The sequence below is a fragment of the Drosophila obscura genome, unplaced genomic scaffold (assembly GCF_018151105.1).
Source record: "Drosophila obscura isolate BZ-5 IFL unplaced genomic scaffold, ASM1815110v1 contig_186, whole genome shotgun sequence".
Taxonomy (NCBI): Eukaryota; Metazoa; Arthropoda; class Insecta; order Diptera; family Drosophilidae; genus Drosophila; species Drosophila obscura.
The window spans coordinates 11481518-11507449 of NW_024542774.1; the positions used below are offsets into that span (position 1 = coordinate 11481518).

The following is a 25932-nucleotide window of genomic DNA, read 5'->3' on the forward strand; positions in this document are numbered from 1 at the left end:
GGTTTTCGGCATTCGGCATTCGGCATTCGACTAGAAAAATATGTTCACCGAAACTCCAACTGTGGACAGATTAAACATTCAGCTGGATAAGCCAGCAATGGAAAGGCCATTCATATTCTCAGATCCTCCACGCAAGCCCCGCAGCAGCCCCCGTAGCCCCTGCCATGTCAGACATATAAATTGCTGGAGGCAGCTATTTTTAGGCTTCCTCCTCTTTGGCTTCCTTTCGAGCCTTGTCACTCCGTTCTCTTCAGTGATTCATGCATTTTTACTTGGCCAACGCCCGCCTAATTAAGATAAATACTTGTACACTCACAGAAACGGGTGAGAGAGAGGAGGGAAGGGAAGGGAAGGGATGTTGCTGCTGTCAAGTCATGGCTGCAAATGCAACTGCAACTGCAACTGCCACAACAGCATTTCAGTTAGCACTGTGCTACAAGCAGGCCTAAACCGTACCAACGGTTGTTCAACGTCACACTCTTCGTTTGCAGGGGCAGGGGGCAGGTACTACAAGTGCCAGCAGCAGCAGCAGCAGCAACAGCAGCAGCCAAATTGCAGACAGGCACAGGGAAGAGAAATGAAGACAACGCCTCCTCCTAGCGCCACCTACGTGAGTCGTCGTTGTCGTCCCTACATCGGTGCATGGGTGCATTGGGTGTCCAGAGATGCTTATCGCCCTTGCCTCTGGACTTTTCATTCTTCTTCCACTCGCACTTGCTCACATCTCCTTTACTCCGTTTACTGGCGAAGAGAACTGCCTACGGGCTCGCTCGCTCTGTTGCCGTGGCTGTTGCTGTTGCTGTGGCGTTGCAACGGAAGTCAGTAAACTTTCAGGGTTATTATTATGCCAGGGCTTGTGGGCCCCAACTTCAGCTGTCAGCTATACGGACGGCATGTACATGCATACATATATACATACATACGAGTATGTAGTATATATGAGACAGAAATTCAATTGCCAAAATAAAATAAAGCTGTTTTCTTGCGGGGGTAACAGCTGTTTCCAGCTATTTACAGCCACGAGACTTCCATATAATCGAACAAAGGAAGGAAATCACTTTCAGATTTTCCCTTTTACTTCTTTTAGTTCGGTAATTCCCCCTTTAAAATACCTTTTGCCACGGATTTCCCTCAAGAGGGGTATGGCTAAGGGTGTGGATGGTATTCGTCACGCTGTGCAGCAGACAGGCTGCAGGTAGAAACAAGACAAGAGCCTCTTATCGGGCTGATATCATCGCTATAATTGCACTGCTGATGCGAACATTGAACCACCACTCCAGTCTTTATCGTTATCCCTCTATTCCCATCATCGATTCTCGGACAGGTTCTCCTTTTCGGCTGAATTTGGTTTCGATTGGCGAATCTGCTGACCCACATTCGAGTCACAGTCAGGGCTGGGCCTGCCGTAGATCTTATCTAATCAAATAGCTATTAGCTGCATGTAACGGTATTACCATACGATCCATAAGTTCGGAAATGGTACACCATGCAATGCGGTTTGCTGTACCCTAACATCTGTTGCCTCCGCCGGTTGGGGGAGACAGACGCACCCTGTACTTGCGCCCGATATCGCATTTCGAGCACTGCTACCCCTACCCCTACCCCCGCCCCCGCCCACGCCCCACTACATGTCGTTGACTTTTGTTTATTAATTTAAAGCGGAGCTATCTTTCTGTGTGTGTTTCTGTTTTCTGTTTGTTGTCGGAGTGGAGTGGCGGTGGCTGGCTTGTCGTATCATGTTATGTTAATCCGTTTTATCTGCCGCGTTTTGCTGTGCGCGTTTTGTCTTTTGCTTTTGAGATTTCAATAGAACCGATTTCGTGGGGGGTCATTGGGTTTTGGTCTGACATCGATATTGGGGTATTTACAGATGCGGGTGGATACCGCGAATCGCGAGGGGAGATTGGACTGACACAATTACGCTATCCGATAGATAGGGAGAGCCAGAGGCAGAGTGCAATGTACTCTCTCGATTGGGAAGGGCCCCCTAGGCCCCACCCCCCCAGAGACTCACCTCTCGCTGCAGCAAGTGTTCTTCGGTATCCAGTTCGGGCACTCGGGTAATCCAATAAAGTCCAATCGGCAAGCGAAGTAGTTCAAGTGGAAGTCTGATTACAGGGCACCCACACAGATAGGAGGAACAACTTGCAGTTGCAGTTGCTTCTGCTTGAGATACAGATACAGACAGATACAGATGCAGATGCAGATGCCGGCACTAAATGCATCTTTAAGTTGGGTTCACTCAAGTGGAAAATTTTTCATTTTATTTATGATTTAAAAATTGTAAAGAATGCCAGCGAGAAAGAGATACGCGCACTGCTTTGGTGTCCACTTAACTTTGAACTTCTGCTCGTAACTTTTCATAGAATTCTTCTCTCTCTCTCTCGGTCTCTGTCGCTTTTCGTTTCTTTTCTTTTCACTTGGGTTATCGGCAATTGGAAATGCATTGACCTCGTTTCAGGGGGCACGAATGTTGCCAAACACACTGTTAACCGTAAACTGTAAACATTTTCCCTGCTGGCGGTGGCGGTGGTGTGTCAGCGGGGGAGGGCACTGCAATTGGTGCACAACGGAAGCAGCAGCATATCCACAAGCCCATACCCGTAGTATGTAGTTCCCCGTTCCGCCCCCCCCTTAACAACTATTTAAATGCATCGCTGCACACACAATTATGTACAATGTATGTATAATTTTCACTGCTGCTTCGTTTTTTGTTTTGTTGCTGTTTTAATGTTTAAACAAAAGGCACAACGCTGCGCGGTCGGCTGCTGGTTTTTATTAGTATTATTCAGCATTCAACAACACCGATGTGCACCGGTCAACGTGAGGCGAAAAACTGAAAAACAAACTGACAAAACAAAAACCAAAAACGAGACTCAAATCAAACTGTAACAGTCGTTAAAGCAGGGTATGAACGGGAGAGAGAGCAGCAGGGAGAGAGCGGAAGAGAGAGAGAGAATGCCATGCATGTGTGCATGCGCGTGGGCGAGGCCTGTTCCCGGTCCCGGTCCCAGTCACAGTCACAGTCCCAGTCCTACTTAGTCACAGTCCCTGTTCCTCTTAGTGGATGGGCACTGCACTTGTGCGTAGAATACGAGTTGTCTAGTATCTACCCAGATGGATGCCGCCTATGTGCCCGGATGCATTGTGTTGGCAGCCGCCTCGCTGTATCTCAAGGGTTGTGCACTGGCGGCCCTAAAACTGGGGTAAAACTCGCAGCGCACTCGTCTGGTCGTCTCGCATTCATTGGAAGATGCACTCGGAATTGGAATCGGAATTGCAATTGGAGTCGCTGTTGGAGAGTCGGAGTTGAGGCTGTTGATTTACGAGTGCTCTCCGAGAAGTGGTGAAAGTGTGTCCCCTGCCCCCATCATCATCATCATTAAAGGGAGAGAGGAGGACACAAAACACAATGCAGCACAGATGCCGATCAGGGTTTATTCAACCCAAACCCCTAGCCCTTCGGCTTCGGGGGGTGAGTTTTTCTCCGGGATGCTGCTGCTGCTGCTGCTGCTGCTAAGCCGGGGCAAAACTGTTGCGTGCCACTGGGGAGTGGCGCACGGAATTGGCGCACTCGTGCAGTAGGACAGTCGTTCGTGTGGGGTGGGTCTCGTCTCCCCTTCCCGGGCCCTTTTTCCTCTTTAAGGTGTGCCGGCGCATACAATGCAGAACTCTTTGCAGAGAGGGAGGGTGCCGTGACACTCCCCCAGTAACAGCAGAATCTGACTCGACTCTGTCACGCACAACAGAACGAGGCGGGGGGTGGGGGGAATATCGCAATCTGTTTAATTGAGGTGTTTAGCCCGGTGAATAATTAAAGCCAACAATGAGGCACCAAACAAAGGTCAAAATAATAAATTAGACACGCGTCTGAGTGGAGTTCTTGCGAGTGTGGAGAGTGTGGAGGCTCCAGATGTGGGACATTGTCAGCGAAATAATTGACGAAGCAGTGGCCGAAGATTCTGCTTGCCTGCAAGCAGTCCCCTGCCATGGCTCACATTTCTGCTTGCCTGCAAGCAGTCCCCCGCCCTGGCTCACATTTCACGGGGAGTTCTGTTACACACTCGAACGGAGGAATGGAGACTATTCCTGAAATGTGTCTGGCCATTTCGTGACCAGGCACTTGTCATTAGTCCAACCATCCAAAACAAATGATGGCTGCGCACACACACAGTGGGCAGTAAAAGTCTTTGCATGGCAGGAGCCACAGCCACAGCCGCAGCCGCTTGGCTTGTTGTTTGGAAAGTGTGCCAAAGTAGAAAACTGTGAAGTGAAGTAAAGTAAAGTAAAAGTACTCGCACACTCATAATAAACTATAATTATGGACGGGAGAAACCGCATGCAAATCGCCTGCTGGATCAGGGTTGGGGATGGGGCCACGCAGGCGCATCGCCAGGCGCAGCATCGGGAGTCCCACGATTATGCAAGAGCCCAACAGTGGGCTCGCAGAGTAATGTGACAGGCGCTAAATGTGCTGGCAATCGATTTGATTTGCAATCTCGATGCGAATTTAATTGAAATGAAAAATAGTCGTCGTCCCCCCCATTCAAGCAGTGGGCGTGTGGAGGTTGGTGGAAAGGCCAGCTGTAAGGAAGTCAGTCGGTCGCAAATGCAACTGCAACTGCAAATGGAAATGGAAATTCAAATGCCGCACAGGCCCACGCAAAAATTATGAAAAATTATTGGACACTGGCCACCAGTAGATGCTGGGAGCTGGGAGCTGAAAGCCAGAAGGAGCTCCGTGGGCTCCATGGCTCCATGGAAAAAAGTCGATTTCACGCTGGCTAATGAAACAAATTATAAGTGGCCGGCCGCCTGTCGTCGGGCATTTTGCGGAAACACATGTGAGTTTTATGTCATTTCCATAAGCGTCTGCTCATTGTTGTTGCTTGTTGTTTTTGTTTCTACCTGGCTTGGCATTTGCTCTTTTGTTGCTCTCCATCTCTGGTTGTATAATGCTATAATGGTAGCCCCAGCCCAAGCCCAAAGGCAGAGCCGAGCCGTTGGCAGGTTGTGGGGGGTTTTGTACTGGTAATGCAATACTTTTTGAATGTTGTTGAATTTCTGCTGATTACCAAATATTTGTAGTGCCGAAACAAAAGACCAAAATGTGGTGTGGTTTGTTCGCAGCTCTGTAATTGAAAACTCTCCACATCGCTCATCGCTCATCGTTCACATAACGATGATATGATGGAGGGCGATCTGTGGCATGCGTCACATGAAAAAAACAAAGAACTTGACTGGACTGGAATGGAATACAAAATTAAATAATTAATATTAAATTCCCAGAGTGGTTAAGGAACGTGATTTAGTGAGATTTTCCCATCTTAGGAACATCATCCAGCTTAGGAACTTATCATCCGCAGCGCAGAGGGGCCCCAGATTTCGTTACGTTGCGTTTAATTTAATGAAAGTCCTGCCACAACAGAGATTGTGTGGTAATTGGATCCCATTCATTCGTGGGGGCTTACGATCCGTAAGGCGGAAGCTCTCCACACCACGAGCCGAGCTATGCATCGCCTAAGCTTGGGAGATTATCTCCCATACTCGTATTGTCGCCCATGCTCCTCCTCCTCTGCTCTGACTCTGCACAGCTTTTACTTTTGACTCACTTTAATGGGCCTCACTGCGCCTCCTCGACCTCTCCAGCATCATCTCCATTCGCACTGCTTCAGCGTCTGCTTTTGGTTCTTTTGGTTCTTTGTTTTCGTGGTGAGGTAAGGTGAAGGTGCTAAGGTAACCCTTTTAACATTCCATTTCGTTTGGTTTCATTTGTGGACTTAAGCTGCTTTCGCTGTGTGGTTCTGATGTGCTGTGGGAACTTCTTTTCGCTTTTAATAAGCCACCCAAGCACTTTGGCCCCAGGTACCCCGCCCGATCCAAGCCCCAAGCTGCAAACTCCACTTGACCGTGATTTGTTTTTGTCGGTCTGCTGCTGCTGTTGCTCCTCCTCTCGGGAGAGCAGTTCTTGTCAATGTGTCAGCGGAAAGCGCCTCTGTCTTTGTGTAACTGTATCTGTGCATCTGTATCTGTGCATCTGTATCTGTGTATCTGTGCATCTGCGTATCTGTGTCTGGTGAGTAGTTTCGTTGTTGTTGTTGTGCCGGGAGAGACAGATCCAGCATTAATCACTGTCAGCGACCCTGGGCCACCTCATCGGCATCCCCATCCCCCAGACGCTCCCACTCTGCTCTGCTCTGCCCGTTCCGAACCGATCCGAACCGATCCTACCCGCCTTATTGGTGGCCTGTCTGCATGTGATTTCATTAATTTCGCATTCCGATGCACAGCGACGTAAAGCAGAATTCCATTCCATTCCCCCATCTGCCTTCCCGCCTTCCTCCCGCTCCCGCTCTCCCTCTCTCTCTGGTATCCAAAAGCCCCCGCCATCAGGAAGTGCAAAGTGTGGAACATGTGCAACGTGGACTTGGCTTGGTGTGGCACGGCACTTGCATTTTTTATATCCAGATTATTCGGCATTAACAAGTATTCAGCACTTTGTATACCCTTTCGAAAGGGATACATTCCAGCATGGGAATTACTTCAGTAGGTTGCAGATATCCCTTACGATCTGTGGTTTTTCCCTCTGATTTACGAATATATATCCAAATCCTTGGAGCAACTCTACCGCTAGTAATCGCCCCATATTTAGTGGCTATATCTGCCAATCAATCCAATCATTCTTCCAGAGTATTCCTATCACTAGACTCGGACCGAGTCTTGCTTTGTATTATTTATTGCTTTGTGCGCTTTTGATCAATCCATTCAGCTCCGGGGCGTGCAGTGATGCATTCAAGGTTCGCTGTGTTCCATGGGTACTCTACTCCACTCGTATTTTAATTGAATGATCTGAATCAATCGCCCGACGGGCCCCTCCGTCCGCAGCTTAGGCATCGCTCCGTGTTGATCTCGAATTGGCTCTGGCGCTGGATATGGGCTATGGGGGCTCTGGAGCTCTCGAGCTCTCGAGCTCTCGAGCTTAATTGCATTCAGCAAATATGAAAATCAATCGACGCCAATGGGGCGCCAGTTTCAATTTCAATTTCAATTCCCTCGATCGACCGCCTGACCCACAAATGCCATCGCGATCGTCGCCAAAGCCAAATTGGGCATCAAGAGCGACGACAGCGACAGCGACAGCGACATCGAGATCGAGAGAGTCGTCCAGTCGGCAAAAGGCAAATATAAAATATTTGCTTATTATTATTTATTTATATTTGAGATTTATTTGCCAGGAGTCAGGCGGCACACGCATCTGCCAGCCGATGCCGATGCCAGTGCCGATTTCGATGCTGTTTGCCGTTCCGTCCGTTCCCCAACTCCGCTGGCTGTCGCGACTCCAACACACGGGCTCAGCTGCAGCTTCCACTAGAGATGGCAGCGTGGCACGAAAGAGCTAATGGCTCAGCTGCTTTCTTTTACCCATCATAAACATTTCCTGAGAGTTTTGCTACTCAACATCCCCTTCCTTCCTTCCGTTCTCTGAGAGTATTTCTTGCTAAATATGATTTTACTTTAAGTTATTCTCTTTCTTAGTGGAGTCTCAATCGAATTAAGTCGCTCTTTAAGTACCATCGCTAGCAGCAGCGGCGTCAACCCATGTCACCATCACCTTGTCGCCTCTGCCTCTGCCACTGCCACTGCTGCCTGTGTCTGTGTCTGTGCCTCTGCCTCTGCCGCCTGGCCAAAGTCGGTCGCACATGTCGCTGTTTGCCATTTTAGGATTTGTGGCCGAAAAAGAAGAAAACCGAAAATAATACAAATGTGTACGTACTCCGCATGGAGGAGGCTATATGCAACATGGCTGCTTATTTTTGGACAGGCGGTAGAAAGTGCCGCCGCATCGGCAACAGCAACAACAACAACAACAACAAATCACAGCAGTGCCACAGTGTAGCAGCGGCAGTTGCAGCTCATTATTTTAACGGTCTGTAGTTGTAGTTGTTCAGCTTCGGTTTTCCTTTTGCATACCCCCCCCACCGCCCATTAGCGTTGACAGGGTAGAACGAACCACAAAGAAGTCGCGGCCGTTGAAAGTGAGCGCCAGCTGCCGCCAATTTCCGCATGGGGATCGTGGACTGTCCCTCCGCTGACTCTTCCTGTGATACTCCAGAATGCGCTGACCCCGACTCGCTTTCGTTCAGGCAGCGGCAGCGGCAGCAGCAGCAGCAGCGACAGCAACATGTTGCGAAAGTCGCTTGCCACAATGCAAAATATGGCTAAAGCGCTTTGCCTGCTGCCTCCTGCCTCCTGCCTGCCTGCTGTTGACTGTTGCCGGCGCTTTTAATTGACAAACAAATTACAGGCTGCATGTCGGCTGTGGCTTGCTGGTTGTTTGTCTCCTGGCCAACCCAACCCAAACCCAAACCCAAACCCTGCCCCACACAGATGACATGCAAAACCAGCGCCGAATGACTAATTGGTCAGCATAATGGTCAGTCGAGGTCCGGGCCGTACCGAGCTTGGACTGGCACTGAACTGGCACTGGCACTGGCGCTCGACTGGCACTGCAGTGTCCCAGTGCAGTTCGTCAAGCCATTCACACACGATTTAGAGTCGTCGCCGCGGGGCACAAGGCACTGGCACTGGCACTGGCACTGGACGGGGTGGGGTGGGGTGGGGTAGGTGAACGTGGGACACTCATGTGATGAATTTGCCGCCAAGGCGCCGCCGCCGCCGCCACCGCCAAGGTGCTGTCGCCGTCTCCTGGGTGGTCATTGGGGCCTGGCCAACTCCTGCGGCTTAAATGTTTCCACAAAAAGTTCGTTTCGTTTCCATTGACGCTGCCATGGAATGGAATGGAACGGAATGGAATGACTAAATTATTCATTGCAGGATTTATGCAGCCGGCGGCCGAAATCACTTTCGCTCACATACAAAGCTGAAGGAGTCCCGTCCCCGTGCCCGTGCCCGTGCCCGTTCCCAGTCCCAGTGCCCGTCTCTCGCCCCTTCCCATTTGATTTGCTGAAAGTTGCAGGGCTGGGGCAAACATTTGCCACAATTAAGGCACATGACGCCGCTTAAACTCTGACTTGACAAATGAAGTCGCTGCGTGGAATGCGGGGGGTGGGGGGAAGCACTCATTACCTGCCATTGCCTGGCAGCGTAGTCTGGTAGATGACGCCTCTGTTTCCATTGTTGTGGCACTCATGGGGAAAGGGGCGAGGGGCGAGGGGCAGTCAACGCCCACCTGGGCTGCCGTTTAATGGCGCAGGCAAATAGGGGCTAGGCTCTCAGCCAAAAGCTGTCATCGTCTGACATCGGCAGCGGTGTCTGTAGTCTGGGATCTGCAGTCTGGGGTCTCGACTCTGCCTCTGCATCTGCATCTCCATCTGTATTTTATTTGTATCTGGGCCCTGGCCAGAAGCACGCGCCAGGCCGCATTGTCTGACTGACAGCCAGAGCCAGAGACAGAGCCAAAGTGTGGGGCGCAGGCGCAGAAGGCCTTTATTGTTATTGAAAAAGAGTCTGAGACAAGGCGTCTGAACTCGGCTGCAATGTGCTCCCAAAGGTCGAGGACGTGCAGCTGAAGGAGAATGCCAGAGAGAGTGGGGGAATGCGATGCCTTTCCCGCGCAACTTTCGCCCACTAAGAAATGTGAGAAAGGAGGCGGGGGAGGGGAGTTCAGTTTATGCCCCGAAAATTATGGTACATTATGATTTGGTGCTGGCACATTTGTGCCTATCGCAGCATGCAATCTGCCTGCCCCTTCCCCCGGGCAGCAGTTGCAACTTGCAACCCAAAACGAATCGAGTCAAAGGGGAAACTTAACCCGGCCGCAATCATTTGCCACAGTCACCCACAAAAGTGGACTTCCTCATTGCCGCTAAACGCAGCAGCAACAGCAGCAGAAGCAGCAGCAGCAACAGCAGACAGAAACCAAATCAGTTTGTTGCATAAGCCAGGAGTCGCATTAATTCCCGATCCAATCCATGGGACTCATCCAGATCCAGGGCCCCAGTTATGAATGAAAACGAGTCGAAACAGATATAGATATATAGAAATTGCAATGCAAAATGGGCAGAGGGGGGAGGTTGGGTAGGGGTAAATGAGAGAGCGGCCCCTTTGAGGGCCTGCAACGCGAACAAGCGGCAGGAAGCCAAACCGGAATGGGGCTGGGGCTGGGGCTGGCTGTCTGCTGGGGCCTGGCAATTGTCTGCGGCTAAAATGAAAGGCCTGCGAGTGTATGGCAAATGATAGACAGCCAGCTGACTGACTGACTGCCCTGCCTGACTGACTCCCCCAGCACAAACTGCAACTGCAACTGCAACTGAAACTCCCTCGCTGGACATGCAACGGAAGCGCAAAAATAGCAACAATAATGCCACAAACACAGACAGACAGACAGACAGACAGACACATGAACATAAAACTTTAAATAAACCTTTTGCACTGCGAAATTTTGTTGAACTTTTGGCGGTGTGGCGTTTGACTTATTGCCCACTGATCTGCAGACAAATTGTGCCCCAGGAGCAGATCAGACCCCACATACGAGTACCAGTACCAGTACCAGTACCAGTACGAGTATGTGTGCATGTGTGTATGTATGTGTGTGTGGGTGCTGGGTGCACATAAACATAAACAAATTGTAATTTAGTGTGGCACACAGCACACAGCACACAGGATGGCCCCCATGCCAGGCGCCAGCTGCGCCAAAGAGAAAGTGAATGTTTGCTGAAATGTGACAGGTTCATTTGACACACGGCCAGCGCACGGAGGGATCTTTAGATGGATATGCATATAGATAAAGATATAGATATAGACATAGATAAAGATATGGATGTAGATCCCCTGCTTTAATCTGCAAAGTTATCTGCACCGGAATCAGGTCAATCGTTTGAGCACACATAAATCATGTCGTCTGCCACTTGCCACTTGCCACTCGCACAACATTTGCAACATCAATTGCTAAATGGCCGACGCCCGTTGCGGCTTCAACTGATTTCCGCTCTGGGCCAGGCCAGGCCAGGCTCGACTGCATTTTAACCCAATTAAAGCGAACAGGTTGGCACCTCCGCAGAGCGATACAGCGACACAGCGACAGAAATTTCAATTTACGCCAAAATATGGAGCAGGCATTGGATCTAAGATCTGTAGATCTTATCACAGCCGCAGAGCAGCATGGACCAAGCGGGGCAGCCAGCAGCCAGCAGCCAGCATCCCAGCGGCTGGAGTGGAGCTGGAGCGTGTGAGGGCGCTGCATGTTGCTGCTGCTGTTGTTGGGAAAGTTTGAATTGGATTTGGATGGGAAGCCCGCATAGGGAAAAGCGAATTTAATTAACTCAGCTCAGAGATCTAAGACGCGATCTCTCTGTGGGCAGTGGGCCATAATTCATGCGGGGAAATGGTGAGCGCGCGAAGGGAAAGTCGAAAGCTGACAGTCCACATCGATAATGGTGACACGAATCAATAAAGTTACTCCGCCGCATCTATGCCACATTCAGATCGCGGATGGGATTAGGCCGCCCTGCAGGGATCCATCGACTTGAGGCTGGTTTGCTGGTGGCGCCACCACCACTTGTCGCCATGCAAGTGGGTCAGTGGTGCGAGTGCCGCTATCGATGCTTACCTGCAAAGAAAGAAAGAAAACGGGTGAGAAAAAGCAATTAAGCGGCAATTGCCATAAAAGAAACCCAGCGAGAGCCCGCCCGGCCCCACTCCACTCCACTCCACTCCAATGCGAGAGATGAATTTGCCAAAAGCGAACATGACACGAACATAAAGGAGAATAGCCATAGCCACAGTCATGACCATGGCCGAGATGACAGAACTCCCAGAGGAGCAACCAGAGAAGCAGAAGCAGAAGCAGAAGCAGGAGGAAGAGGCAAAGAAAGTCCCGCATTAGACACAGATAATGCCGCGAGGCGGGAGGGCGGTGGTGTGGCTTAGCCCCTGAGATTACCTAATGGACAGCAGCCAATCGATAGAACTCATGTCCGCTGGCCTCCCCAATGGCACCTTATATCATAGTGGAAAGGCAGCAGCAATTAAAATTCAAAACTTAAACGCTTTACGGCCTATTAAAGTTACACGAAATTAAATTTTATTTTTAATTTTAATTATCGTTTGTGGCTCGAGAAATTAACATTTGTGATTCCACCATGGAAGTGGGGGGAAAAATATAAACATGAAATGTATAATTTTTATGTGTCTGCAACGTTTTGAATTTAATTGCTTCATTTGCGCCTCTAGAGAGTGGCTGAGCAGGAGGCAGTGGTGTGCCACGGCTGTGTTGCCTTTAACAACTTCTGCCACACTTTTGGATCGGATTCGTTTGGATCAACAATAATTGTGGACGCTGTGTGCAGCACTCATAAATTATGCATTTCAATGCAAATGCCAACGCAACTAATTGGTTTATATAATATGTACGGTATGTGCATATAACTCTGCTTCTCTGCCCAGATTTACGACCATCAAAACGGAGGAGAAGCAGCAGCAGAGACAAGAGAAGACAAGAGAAGTAAGAGAAGCCAGCAACAATAACAATAATGCGGTAATGACAGCTGCACGACATTGACAATATACGGGGAGTACGAGTACGAGTACGGAAAAGAGAAAAGCCATGCACTCGGAATACCCAAAAAAAGAAAGAAGCTCATCCACATTACGCATACGCCACCGACAAGCGGCAAGCGACAAGCGGCAACCGAAACGAAGACAAAAGCCTCAGCCAGAGCGGAGATTACGCAAGTGGAAAGCCACAGCACAGCATAGCATACCATGGGATGTTTACTCTAGCCTAATTAGGGCTCCAATGCGATCCGTGAAGGCGCTAATTAGGAGTACTCTGGTGCGAGGGCGGTTGGGGGTCAACCACTCCAGAGTCCGGACACGTCTGGCTGCACGGTGGATGGCGATCGCTGCCACTGATAGCACTTGGCTGCCATTTATGTTTTTTATGCTCTCCGTGTGCCCCGAGTGCTAATTTCGAATTGATTTTATTTTTTGGTTAATTTTAATTTGATTTGTGGTCCGAAGATCGTGTCTAAAAAGGTGCCGACACTCCATTGACAGCTGAAATATGTCTTCACACTGCCAGATCTAACGTTTTCATTGGCCTGGGACTACTCGGGTTTCCTTTCCCATTGTTTTGGCGGTGGTGGGGGAGAAATGCAAATGAATTTAACGAGCATTACGTGTCCGCTTTCGAAAGCATTTTATGGTCAATGATTATGGCACTTGCGATGGTCCCAATGGCGTGCTAAAAAAAAACCTTAACTTAATTGCAAGCTTGTGGAATCTCAGGAATGCTGAAAGGCATTTATGGAAGGTTGCCCTTGCTTTGGGTTCTTCACTGCTCAGTGCGGAACATCAATGTAAATCGATTGAGTAGGAAGTTCCATTCTACAATATGTTTCCCCCCCACACACACACAAATTCCGTTCTATCTCAAAAATTAAACGATCTATAATGAATTGGAATGGATCTGCGGGATCATAAATATCAGCCACCCCGAAGTGTGATTCTCCAGATAAGAGTTTACATGTTTTGTGGCCAAACAAAGTCCATTGGCCGACACAAATCAAAGTCTGGCCAACAAAGTCTCCAAATGGGTTGAGCCAAGACGCGTTGGGATTTATACATAGGTTGGCCATAAAAAACCAAGAGGGACCAGTCCGACTCTTGGCCATTAAACCGAAATCTGAGCTTTTGTTGGGGCACCTGACTGCAGACTGTAGACCGTAGAGGAGAGGCGTAACCATGATCTTTTTTTTTCTCTTGATTTTGTGCTTTTCTGGGGAGGTCATAAAACCTCGGGTAGTGCCACCAAAAACCAAAAAAAAATAAATAAAAATAGTGTGCAGCGGGCCAGAAAGAGATAAACCACCTCCTCCCATCATCCTATCCTCCACCTTCTTGGGGCTTGGGGCCGCATCGTCGAGTGGGTGTTGCTCCGTCTGAGACGTGCCACAAGCTGCAACTAAACTTGCAGTTGCAACTCAAGTGGACTATGAAGCGAGGGGGTACGCGACTCGACGGTACGTACTTGGACCACGCATGCGCGCCTCTTGTTCGATGCCTACGTGTTATCACGACCAGGTCTTTCACTTTTAATCCACCTCTTTACCCCACACACACACACACACACACACTCGAACGAGTGTGAGTATGAGTATGATTCGTATTCGTATTCGTACCATATTTCTCGCATGTCCGCACAATTTGTTGCCCCTGGAATCGCTTGGGGCCTAATCGTTCAATAATCGCAGCGAAATAAATGTACGGAATCTATCCCGACAGCGAACTTGAGAAGCTGCTCAAATTACAATGGCTTGGAGTTGCTTGGGAATGGGTTTGTTTTTTTTTTCTGTTCGTTGTCTGTGGGGTTCGTAACTCTGGGGCACTGTAACCTTAGACTTGGCCTGGGAATCATTAAAATCATACGCCACGTTGCCCATTGCCAGCCACTTTTGTGAGCCGCTCAGCCGGTCGAATATAATGCTCGTATAATGCTGCTAAATACGAAAATTCATTTAAATTACAAAGCGTCAGCGACATACGAAGTGAGCGAAGGTGAAGGTTACGGTTATGGTTACGCTCTTGGATCGCTGAATGGCAAGTACCCCGGAAAGGGCCCAACTATAGGGTATCAGTGTGCTCCATCAGGCAGGCGTTTTGCCTGCTGTTTGCCGTTAATTCTATGGACAAATATTGGGACACAGGTCAAGCCATGTGTGAGAGAGGCTTGGGGCGCCACACAGCTCGTTCGAATTAATTAGAGCGGCCGTACATAAAGCAAACCCATAGATACAAATGTATCTGTGTTCGTAGCATGCGGTGTGTTTGTGTGTGTGTGTGTGTGTGTGAGGCACTGACCCAGGCTCCGAACAAGCGACTCTTTGTAACTTTTTGACATGATATGCCGCACACAGATTCCACACAGGGAAATTAATAAGTGAAGAGAATGAGTCGAGCGCAACGATCATCATTATCCGATTCGGGCTGCGATATATGTCTGAAAAAGATGATGATGATGATGATGGTGGCTGCAGAACAAGTTGCCGGACGACGGACGACGGACAGCCGTCGCCAGTCGACAACAAGTTTTTCCAATTTTCATGCACTAAGCGCAATCGGGGCCTCATGATCTGTACATTAGCGTCGTGTGTTGATCGCACAGATTGCCCCACACACACACACACACACACAGAAGAAAGAAGGCATAGATACAGAATGGATATGGAACCATAAACCAACCGCTGACTGATGTGCCCGTAGTAGTCAGCTCACCCCCCAGTTATGGCCGTTAGCGACATCCATTCCTATGCAAATTCGAGCCTAGTTTTTGATCCTCCATGAAGTCATCACCGTTAGGAGATGCCATTACGCAACACACAATTTTCTGTACGTTTTTAATTTGGAAATTATGCAAAAATCCACGCCCCCTTGTATGTGCCCCAAAGTGGTTGCCATTTAGCAGGTGGGCGTCTGTGAGCCATTCGGAGGCGTGACTGGGGAGTCAAAAGGAGCCGGACAAACGGGTGGCTCCGGCTCGCAGATAGCAAGAGATAAAAGGCAAACTGATCTTTAATCTGTAATCATTAATCAGTGATCAAAGAACGCAAGCGGAAATGCAATCACATTTGGAATTGGCTAGAAAGATGATATATATCGGATATCAGATAAAGGATTACTTAGAATCAGTCGAAAGTTGGAACAATCTGTTCGGAAGATCCCAAGGAACTTTTCCTTATAAGCTATTCTAGGAAGTGTCTTGCAGCTACAAACTTGTCCCATTGCCTCCGCTTAAGATCATAAATAAGAGCCGATCAGCGTTCGTTTACGAGTTCTATATATGGATAGATATATTCTTTTTTGTGTTGGTCCATAAACCAAAACTCTGATGTAAGCAATTTGTATATTTGACTCGAGCAAAGTTCAGTTTCTCGCTTCTCATTGTTTGCTTTTCACGGCTGCCTCACGTTTTTCCCCTCCTGTCGGTTTGTCGGTTTTTTTCCGTGCCTCCAATTTGTTGAACTTTTGTGCAAAACAAAGCAACAGAAGAGAATACAAAATATGTACATATGTGTATGTATATTTAAAAAACCTGTTCAACAACATATTTTCAATGTTTATTGGTTTTTTGTTTTGTTTTAGCTTCAGAGAATTTTTGCATCGAGCGTTGGATAGGTTCAATTCTAACTGGAACGCCGCTTGAATCTTGGTATTGGTTTTGGTTTTGTGTGTTTGGGTTTGGTTTTGGTTTTGGTGTTGCTTTTGGCTGATAAACAGCTGTGTTGGGTTGTGTTTTGGTTAATAATACACAGATGGCAGCATGTTTGCCCCGCGACTTTTGTTTTGTTTGACAGGCCCGCGAGAAAAACTGAGGGGACGAATAACGAACATTTGTTACGAAAAGATTGCATTTTTAAATGGAATTTCAAGACACTCCACTTTGGATGTATTTATTTTTGTTCAATTTATGCATTTTATATAGCTCCCTGGCCATATATCTCTCTCTCTCTCTCTCTCTGTCAGAGCAGAGACCCGACGAGAAACACTCTGCTGACATTTGAAGGTTGCCTGCCCCGGCTCGGTTCACAGTCTCAGACTTCATTATAGCCATGTGCAAGTGCTTGAGTACTGTGCGTTACAGCACTGTAAGACAGCTTCAATGTCAACTATCAACGATCAACGAACGCTGATCAGATCTCAGCAAAGATAAGATCATAAAAGTATTAAATACTTGGAGCAATTATTCAATAGGAGATTGAGGAGATTCTTTGATCTATCTTTCCCCCTTGGGAATCTTCCTTAAATTACCCTACACTTTTGATACGCACTGTCCGCTAGTGTACTCATAAAAATTCAAAGATGGAAATCGATTCTCTCTCGATCAATGCCGTACCTCTAATTGGATGGAAATTGTATACATTTCTATTGATAATAAGTACTTACTGTTCCAACAGTGCCAGCAAGCGATACGGAATCATTATAATATAAGCATCATTTCCATAGCAACAATGATCCAAGAGCCATTACTTTATTCGACTTTATTTTGCTTGGCACAAAAATAAAAATTTTGTTTGCGTTTTTGTCTGTTTTTTATTTAGATAAAATCGAATCGGAGGAGTAAAAAGAATCGACGGGCACACAAAAAGAAAGGGTATTCGAATGATCCAGGTGTCCAATGAATCATCTTTGATCTTTTTGTTGCTTGTGGGAGTTCTCTAACGATCCAAATCAATCAAGCCCGAGTTGACCTTGAGTGGTGGGTCTGCTACGCCTTAGCCCCACCAACTAATGATGCTTAAATTGGGCTATAATATAATAATAGATCTCCAGCTATTCCCCCATCTATTTCACTCCCGCTGTTTTTGTTTTGGCATTTGCAATGACCCAATTCCGTTCGAAGAGAGCTGCTGGCCACGCTTTCCCATTCCGAACTCTCCGCCGCAAGGCGGTGGGGGGAGAAATAATTAATCAGAGAAATAGAGCTTAAGTTTCACTCAGGCAGAGGTCAGGCGGTGGCGGCATCGAGCAGAAGAAGAACGAGCCCCGAAGATCAATCGGGTGGTGGGAACGGAACGAACGATTGAATGAACAACTGCAGGGCATTGTATTCAAATCAAGCCGATAAATAATCGTTTAGCGAATCGGGAACAGACACGGAGCAGAGCGGACATTATGTCAGCGGCGAGTGCAGTGGCAGTGGCTGTGGCAGCGGCTGGGCTGCCAGCGAAAGCGAAAGTGTGTCAGTGTAAAAGAGAGAGAAAAGGTTATGCAGAGAGAGGGAGAGAGAGAGAGAGAGAGAGATGCTGCTGAAGCGTAAAAGATTCTGTTAAAGTCGTTGTCACGGCGCATGCGTGCCGTGCCGTGCCGTGCCGCCTGCACTGCTCGGTGAAATGGAATGGAATGGAATGATCAGCAGCGGGAGCGAGGCAGATGGAGAGAGTGCACTCTCACAATGACAAACGGTGACTTTCACTAGAAAACGAAAGAAAACGAAACAAAACAAAAAGCAAACGACAAAAGCAAAGCTGATAACGAAGCTCTCCCGCGAGACTCTCCCGAAAGCTTGTCACTGCATCTGATGACTCTCGGTGTTGGGGCAGCATGAGTCACGAACTATCCAAAGATACGATGAGTGTGCCACTCACACGTGCCCCCAAAGATTCTGAGCGGCTTAAGTGCCCCCGCAGGCTGCAGGGGTAGGCGTAAATCGTCTAACCAAATGGCATTTGGTTTTTGCAAGGAAGTTATAAATTTGCTGCCAAATAGAATTGTGAGCGGCCATGCCGCAAAAGCGTTCATTAAAGTCAGCGTCCCCCCACAGCGGCATTAAAGAACGAGAAATGTGAGATGTGCCGAGCAGGAAGCAGATTCCGAATACCCTTTCGAAAGATAGTATGCCTGGAAAAGATTAGTTTTTCCTGCAATTAAAGCCACAAATATTTAATAGACTTTTTGCCCAGTGCCATGGAATATGTAATACACCCTTTTGGGGGTAAGAGTATCCAGAGATCGAAAGCCAGACAGACGCTAAGCTTCATTGAGGAAAACCTTTCGGGACGTGCGTGCACAATACTCAGGTTTTACGACCTTCCGCAACGCCCACATGGAAAGCGTCTGCCTGCACTGAGTGCACTGAGAGAAATGCAATTAGAGAACACTCGATCGGCGTGTGGCTGGCTGGCGGCGGTACGTACTGCAGACAAGGCTCACAGACATCAGTAGACGTCAACAAACGCCGACTTACTGCCCACACACACATTATATGTAGCATAGCACTGGCATGGTCTGTCTTTTAGCTGTTGCTCTGGCTCTGGTTCTGGCTCTGACTCTGGCTTTGGGTCCACAACTCCACATCCACCTCTGGGTAAGTAGGTAGAGTTGGAGGCAACCCCGACAGCCGCAATTAGAGAGGGAATATGCGAGTCGAGAGCCGAGCCGCAGGCGTGAGGGTGAGGTAATACTCTTGTATCCACTTGGCCAATGAACTCTTCTCGATTATGACACCAAACTCTTTTCTTTTAGGCTCAATTTGTTGAACTTTTGTCAATTGCCTTAATTAAGCTCTGCTGCTCTTTGGCATCGGGCAAGTGCTCCCTCTGCTGGACTGGTCTCTGGGCGGAAGTGGAGCAATGCAAAAACTGACCTCTTAACCGCCAGAGCAATGTTAATTACAATTGGGAGTGCGAGTCACATACCAGAGAGCTCTGGCCTTGTGGGCGGCACTATCACAAAGTCAATAATGTTTTGTATGGGGAATCTAATCAGCTGGTTTGCTGCCCCAGCCGCACTATCAGTATCTATTAGTTATTACACATATTTGTTGTTGGCAGTGTGGTGTGTCTATGTACATGTCTAAATAAATAAAAGATGAAAGAAAACCCCCCCGACCCAGTCGAATAAATGTCACATGAAAAACGTGACAGGGCAGGGGCAAGCCGGGACAGGGGACAGGGGACACAAGCCGCAGAGCCCAAAAAAGGTTTCTTCTGATCACAATCAATAACAATATCGAATGAACTCCGACTCCGAGGAGACTCCGATTGCAATGGCGACTCCCGTGGTGCTGCTTGTGGTTGCCTCCTGCCTCTTACCTCTTGTTCGGTTATGAAAGGTAACTCAAACTCAAAGACTTGACCTGCCCCCCTGCACTTGCAGCTACAGCAACAGACGAAAAGTATCTTCCTCCTTTAAGAGGCAGTATGTTTGTAGTATGTGTTTATTTTTCGAGTGCCAGTGAAAATTGAAGAGGCAAACAAACAGAGGGGCCGCAGACGTGGTGACATTTGATACCACATGCGGTCAACTGCTGGCAATGTCTTCCAACGGGTTCGTTCTACTAGTTATAAGGGAGCATCGGGAGTGAACCGTTCGGCACCGTTCCCCTGGCAGTCAACACGTTTGACTTTTCGACAGCACAACCAGAATGTTTAACTGTTTAAATAAACGAAATGTCAGGCCCTGGCCCTTGCATGTATGTAAGTGTTCATTATCTGGTAGAACTGTAACTGTAGCGCTGAAACGATAGTCTGACAACTTCCAAGCCCCTCTGTACGATCCGAATGATGATTCATTGGTGCCATACATGAATATATAATTGATATAGACACGATCAATCACGGAAGGCTCTGTTAAGGCAATGCAATCGTCGCTGTTAACGTGCATGCTGTTATCTTACATAGCCATAGCATGGCAAACGAAACGTGCAATAATACAAAAAAAAAAAAAACAAAAACAAAGTCAACAGAAAACACACGCACGCACACACACACACACATAAACACACACTCGAAGAACACTTATGACTAATGCACTAATTGAACGAAAGCTTTGCATTTGCCCTTCCATTTGTAGTTTAACGGAACGAAGTCTGACGGGCTATGGAATACCCACTATGTACTCATCAATCCACTTACTGTAATCTGACTGCAATATTTATTTAATCATGTGAAAGTTCTTGGCATTGATACTTTAAAGAATTATAGCTACAATACGCCTTAATCTTCGTTACGGATATATCAAACTGTTGCCAAAACACTCAACCACCACACCGATCAAAGGCAAATCAAAGTTATAAATATGTTAAAGTGGGTCAACAAACTGTTTGTTGTATTCGGCGGTATAGTGCGGCACCCGAGAGCATAAATTGCAAATCTCATGCAAAGCAACAAGACCTTATTTTCTTCAATTCAACCCGTTCCCGCATTTACCGCTCCCCTCCCCACCCCTCGCTGAACACAATTGTTATTTGGGTCAAAAGCCTGAAATTATGTATTATCATTAAATTTCATTACAGCCGACATTTCGAGCGCTTAAATAATGTCGAAAAGCAGAAAATGCAGAAACAAAGCGAACCCGTTACACCGAACCCAAGCGAAACTCCAAAAACTCCAAAAACTGCGAGCCACAATTCACGCAATGGTCCCCCCCCCACTTAGGGGGCTGGGATGGGATGAAATGGTATGGCATGGGATCGTACAGTGTACAGTTATGGGAACGAAACGTGCAGACCAGAGACCCCGAGAACAGAACCCAAATGCAATGGCAGCGGTGACCAAAGGAGCCAAACTCTTGATGGTGTCTTCTTATACGCATGTCCATATTGGGGCAAAGAAGACGTCGAGGCGCTACAGGAATGCGTAGAGCCCACCTCCCCCCCCCCCAACTGGCTTGGGTCCCAGTTGAGTCATCGGACAACGGCCATGGGCCATCCGCAAAAGAAGTTCAGTGATCCCTCCCGCTTACCAAAAAAGTCCTCCCATCTCTCGGAGGTGTCTGAATCCGATTCTATGTCCATCCTGGTCGGGGGTCTGGTCTGGCCTGCTCTTCCCCTCCTTCTGGGGGCCAAATACTTGATTTACAATCGTATATGGCCAGAAGGCCTTGTTCAGTTCACTTCAGTATGGATTGGTTTGGTTAGGTTGGCTCTAGCTTTGTCTAAATTTAGACAAAGATTGCAGAGCAACTGGCACTGGCACTGGGAATGGTTTTTTTCACTGTTGGTTGGTTGCTGCTGCTGCTGCTTCTGTTGCTGCTTCTCCTTGCAGCACTTTGCACTGGCGGCATTAGATATTTCCCGTAGATATGGGATATAGATATTGTATCTAGACTGGCGCTGACTAAAGGCCTTGTCAGAGCAGCCCACTCCACAGTCCGCGGGCGGTTCTAATATGGCTGCGCAAATGACTTCACCTCACTTCACCCAGGGCAGAACGCGGAATGGAGCGGAAAAGGCAAAGCCCAATCAATGGTCAGCCGATAAGATAATGCCGCGAGTTTTACTTTAAACACAACGCAAACTGTGCGATTTTCTTGGCCCGTTCGTTCTGTTGGTATTTCGCTCGATTCGCTAATCGGAGCGGAGCGGAGCGGAGCGTAGTTATCTTATCACCTGGCGGCTACACGGAGCTTCAGGGTAAAAGGCAGACAGGTAAGCAGCGCTCAAAGCTCGAAAAACAGCTGTTCTGGCTGGGAATGTATCTCACAAAGTTACGTTTTTAGCCAAGTTCCCCGACCCCCGCCAGTGGGATTCTCGGAACTCGCGGATGACTAAACCGGCTCACGGAACGGAACGCGTTGGTATTGTTAGAATTTGCTGTTTGCTCAACTCGACTCGATTCGATTCTATTTGTTTGCACTGGCAGCCACTTATTTGTTAGATTCTCCTACACTTGCCACACACGAGGATCGGATCGGATCGGATCTGTTTGGTTTTGTTTGGTTTTGGCTTGGATGGGATCGCTGCAGGTTGATGGGATCGCTGATTGAATTAAATTGATCATTATTCTTCGTCTTGCCTTCGCTTCGTGTTTTGGTTTGGATTTGGGGAGGCGGGAGAGGCACACACACTTGTTGCGCAAAGCAGAGCCGAAACAACGAAACGGAACGGAACGAACAGAAACGAAATCAAGAAAACCGAAAATTCACAAATTACAGATACAAATGTATCTTAGAGTGTGCACTCTGCGTTGGGGTGCCGGGCGCGCTTCGTTGATTTTCCAGTTTCTCCCGTGCAACCGTTACTTCTAATTGACGAATATAAAACACACACACACACGGGGGAGAACGCACGCATGCGCCTTGAACGGCACTGCAAAGATTGAAGAATGCATTTTTGCGCAATATGGAAACTGCACCGGCACAGCACGATCGCTCAATGCGCGCAATTCAAAAGTCGAAACGAAATGTCAACGGAACGATCTGTTGCTTCATTGTTCGCGGCAAAAAGTGTGTAAGTTTAATTTTGGCGCTTCTATCAAATGTTGCTGGGGGGCCTAAAAATGCTGCTCGCAACAAACGTCTGGTGCTGACAGGAAAAAAAAAGGTATGGAGCACAGGCAAAGCGGCCCAGAAATATAACGCATGCAAGGCTCGGCTCACCCTTTTCTCAACATACTATGCACTCGTTAAAAATTACAGCATATTTGTACCAAAGGTGAGGTGAGGTTTTTCCAGCTGCATGGTCTATCACCCACCTTTTTGGCAGCACATATATAAATCGTTTAAATTATTATTAAATTTCGCTGATTATAATTAGAGAATTTAGTTGTCACAAATAATTGCGCTGCGCTTAGAGCTCAGCCGAGTCTACTCCCGTCCAACAGTTGTGCCAATGCGAGATGATTACCCACAAGTAGTATGTCTCCACTGTGGGTGAAAGGAATTAATATCCAGGCAATAGGCAAAGAAGTCTTAGGAAGGGACTTACGTATAATCATGACAATCCATAGCATGAGTTGTACACGGTTCGTGCTGCCGGCAAAACCGACAATGAGTATGGCCAGCAGCAAGAAAACACAAACCACACTGACAGCGAAGGACACGAGAAGGCTCCAGCACAAGTGCTGTGGGTAATCGTTTGCCAATCTATAGATATTCACATATAATAAAATGCTTGAAAACTCACCCACATCGTGCCCAATAACAGCAGCACCTTCGCCGCCAAGTACAACAAGGCGAAAACAGCGGCAATCGTCCAAACCGTTTCTTGTTTTGATTGCAGAAAAAGCTTACACATGGCAATGGTAAGGGCCACGACCCCAATGATCAGCCCTGTTACGCCTATTATAAGGCATCCGAAGTACAAAGAAAGCAGAAAGAAAAAGGAGCTTAAAAACAACATATTTCAAGAAATTACAGTAACAATTTTCACTTGTGTTTGAGTATAAGCTAAACGCACAATTTTTTGTCTCTCAGATCGAAAAACGCTGACACGAGTTTGTTTTGGTTATTTTCAATTTTAAGCGCGCGCTAATAGGTCGCATGTACTGCAATCGATGTGCAACATCGATAACTATATATCGATGTATCAAATCTAATCAGAATCACGTTTCCGCGTTTATTTATTTACGTATTTTGGTTAAAACAAACTGCCGGCGAAACCCCGGCAGCCCTGCTCGCTCCTCCACACATGCTATGCTGGTCGTGCATCCCGGCACGTGGACATAATAAGAGAGCATAAATAACCAATCCTGGACAAGATCTGATCTGAAGATGTCTATCTAGCCAAAATGGCCATTGACTAGAGCAAAATATTTGAAAATAATGGACACATGTGGATCCCCACCACCTGTTAAACGCAACAGGCAAAGCCCCACCGACGACGAGGATAGCGTAGAAATCCGTGCCGTTCTGTCCCATGAATACAATGAGATAGCCCTCATCAAGGTCCACAGTTGCCAGCTGGAGACGAAACAGCAACTGCAGTCAGTAATCCAGGAGCTCTCCCAGAAACTGCCCCGCTTCCAGCACTTGAAGCGCGTCCACGACCGCAATGTACTCATCTGCCCAACGTCGGACGTTGGCGGTGCGGAGAGCTTGGAGGAGCATTTGCAGCGGTACGCCTTCTCCGCACATGTACTGCGGGCCCTCTGCCACCAGGTGAAGGTCGTCGAGGTGCCCGCCCGCATGCCCAAGCTGCGCGTGCAATACGAACAGATGATCCAGCACTGGCCCTGCAAGTTCCATCCGAATCACTACTCGGAGTCGCTGCGAAATGGCAGCAACTTCTCGATCAGTCAGCGCATCTTCCACAAGCGCATGGGGCAACTACTGACTAAACTCTCCACGGATGTGAATAAGGACAGGCCAGTGGGCATCTGTGTGGATCCGCGCCAGCCTAGCATTGTGTCCATCGCTGGTGCCAGCGAATCCTCCAGCGCCGACGGACATGAACATTGCAGCATGCTGCTGGTGGATTTCGTGGCGCGCAGTCAGCAAGGAGGAGCATTGAGGAGCAACCTCAGCTTTGTCGAGGACCAAGAGAATACCAAAACAACGCTACGAGGGCTGCCCAAGGCATACTACGACTACTTGAAAAAGAACGAGGCGTACCAGGATCTGAAATTCGGAGCAGAGATATCCAGAAAGGGTCAGCCGCAGCAGCAAATGTCGGAGGCAGAGCACGCACAAGGGGCCGATAATCTGGCCAAGTACGGACCGTACCTCTGCACAGGCTACGATGTGTATCTGCTGCAGGAGCCCTGCCTCATGTGCTCCATGGCCTTTGTGCACAGCCGGGCCAAGCGCATATTCTTCCTGCGGCCATCGGACAACGGCGCCCTGGTCACACGGTTCCAGCTGCACGCGGTCAAGGAGCTGAACCATCACTACGAGGTGTTCCAGTTCACCACAGACGGGAGTTTAACTTAACAAACACTTTGTTTAATGCACTCTACATGTTTTAGAATAAATTCTATAGAATAGTATCCATTTTGGGCGCTATTCTGGCTGCTCCCTGTCTAGTGGGAGTGGATATCAGACCCAGCAGCTGGCAGTCTGCTTCCAGGATGGTTATGTCCTTGGATGAGCCCAGGAACCTGGTGGACAGCTCCAGATCCTTGACACGCAAGCGAACGCGAGAGCCACGCACATAGTCACTGCAAAGAGATGTGCATCCAGGTCTATCATTTCGAAACGAATAAGTTTGGAGTCCACTGCACTTACCTGCCATTGCGAGCGGGCCGCGAGCACACACAGTGGAACTTCCAGCCGAAATCGATGTACAGATCATCCTCCACGACGTGAAAGATCTTGCCGCTCACCACCTTGCCTTCGGCACTGCCCAGCTGTTTAATCGAGAGATTATTACATAAACCCGGCGGATGCCTGGAGTGTCTACTTACATCTACGAACTTGGAGTTGCGCAGCAGGGAGGCAAAGGTTTGATTGTCCACCTGCGGCTCCTCTGGCGTTGCGGGAGCCGTGTACTTGTCAAAGGCACGGGCAAAGCCACCTTTGTTGCTGCTTTCTGATTGATCCTCAGAGGATGAAGGTCCAGCTTGGGTTTTTTCATTGCTGAAGGCACGTGTGGCCACCGACAGCTGCCGCCTGGAAGCGAAGGAGTTTGTCTGGAGCGCGGCTCGGCCAAGTTTGTGCAGCACGGACATCGTTTTAATTGATTATTGTTATTTTTATGAGAACAGCAATGAAAATTGGAAGAAAAAACAGAACAGCTGAGCAGTCGATTTATCGGTT

At 48.2% G+C, this 25932-nt stretch overlaps 4 protein-coding genes across 4 annotated transcripts in view; 1 reads left to right on the plus strand and 3 right to left on the minus strand.

The window, feature by feature from the left end:
• LOC111074912 overlaps positions 1–22682 on the minus strand; it is a 43713-nt gene extending 21031 nt beyond the window's left edge. Inside the window, 1 exon segment of the mRNA XM_041593198.1 lies at positions 21202–22682. Coding sequence (XP_041449132.1) covers positions 21202–21253 — 52 coding nt within the window. The 5' untranslated portion in view covers positions 21254–22682.
• Positions 22683–22950: 268 nt separating this feature from the next.
• On the minus strand, positions 22951–23643 carry LOC111078515. Its single transcript, XM_022373224.2, has 3 exons — positions 23363–23643; positions 23165–23300; positions 22951–23103 (listed from the first exon to the last, which is right to left on the minus strand). Exons 1-3 carry the CDS (start codon positions 23576–23578, stop codon positions 23027–23029), a joined length of 429 nt encoding a protein of 142 aa, XP_022228916.2. The 5' UTR covers positions 23579–23643; the 3' UTR covers positions 22951–23026.
• Positions 23644–23753: 110 nt separating this feature from the next.
• Positions 23754–25162, plus strand: LOC111078509 (probable inactive tRNA-specific adenosine deaminase-like protein 3). Its single transcript, XM_022373217.2, has one exon. The coding sequence runs from the start codon at positions 24001–24003 to the stop codon at positions 25105–25107; it is 1107 nt and encodes a 368-aa protein (XP_022228909.2). The 5' UTR covers positions 23754–24000; the 3' UTR covers positions 25108–25162.
• On the minus strand, positions 25098–25931 carry LOC111078512 (28S ribosomal protein S28, mitochondrial). The gene is made up of 3 exons (XM_022373220.2): positions 25581–25931; positions 25402–25523; positions 25098–25334 (listed from the first exon to the last, which is right to left on the minus strand). Exons 1-3 carry the CDS (start codon positions 25842–25844, stop codon positions 25151–25153), a joined length of 570 nt encoding a protein of 189 aa, XP_022228912.2. The 5' UTR covers positions 25845–25931; the 3' UTR covers positions 25098–25150.
• Between the last annotated feature and the right edge of the window lies 1 nt (position 25932).

Coding starts and splice junctions, on each gene's coding strand:
- LOC111078515 (XM_022373224.2), bottom strand. CDS start 23,578: ATGTTGTTTTTAAGCTCCTTTTTCTTTCTGCTTTCTTTGTACTTCGGA. Junction 23,301..23,362: donor TGTTATTGGGCACGATGTGG/GTGAGTTTTCAA, acceptor GATTACCCACAG/CACTTGTGCTGGAGCCTTCT. Junction 23,104..23,164: donor ATGGATTGTCATGATTATAC/GTAAGTCCCTTC, acceptor TTTCACCCACAG/TGGAGACATACTACTTGTGG.
- LOC111078509 (XM_022373217.2), top strand. CDS start 24,001: ATGGACACATGTGGATCCCCACCACCTGTTAAACGCAACAGGCAAAGC.
- LOC111078512 (XM_022373220.2), bottom strand. CDS start 25,844: ATGTCCGTGCTGCACAAACTTGGCCGAGCCGCGCTCCAGACAAACTCC. Junction 25,524..25,580: donor GCAACTCCAAGTTCGTAGAT/GTAAGTAGACAC, acceptor TCGATTAAACAG/CTGGGCAGTGCCGAAGGCAA. Junction 25,335..25,401: donor CGGCCCGCTCGCAATGGCAG/GTAAGTGCAGTG, acceptor ATCTCTTTGCAG/TGACTATGTGCGTGGCTCTC.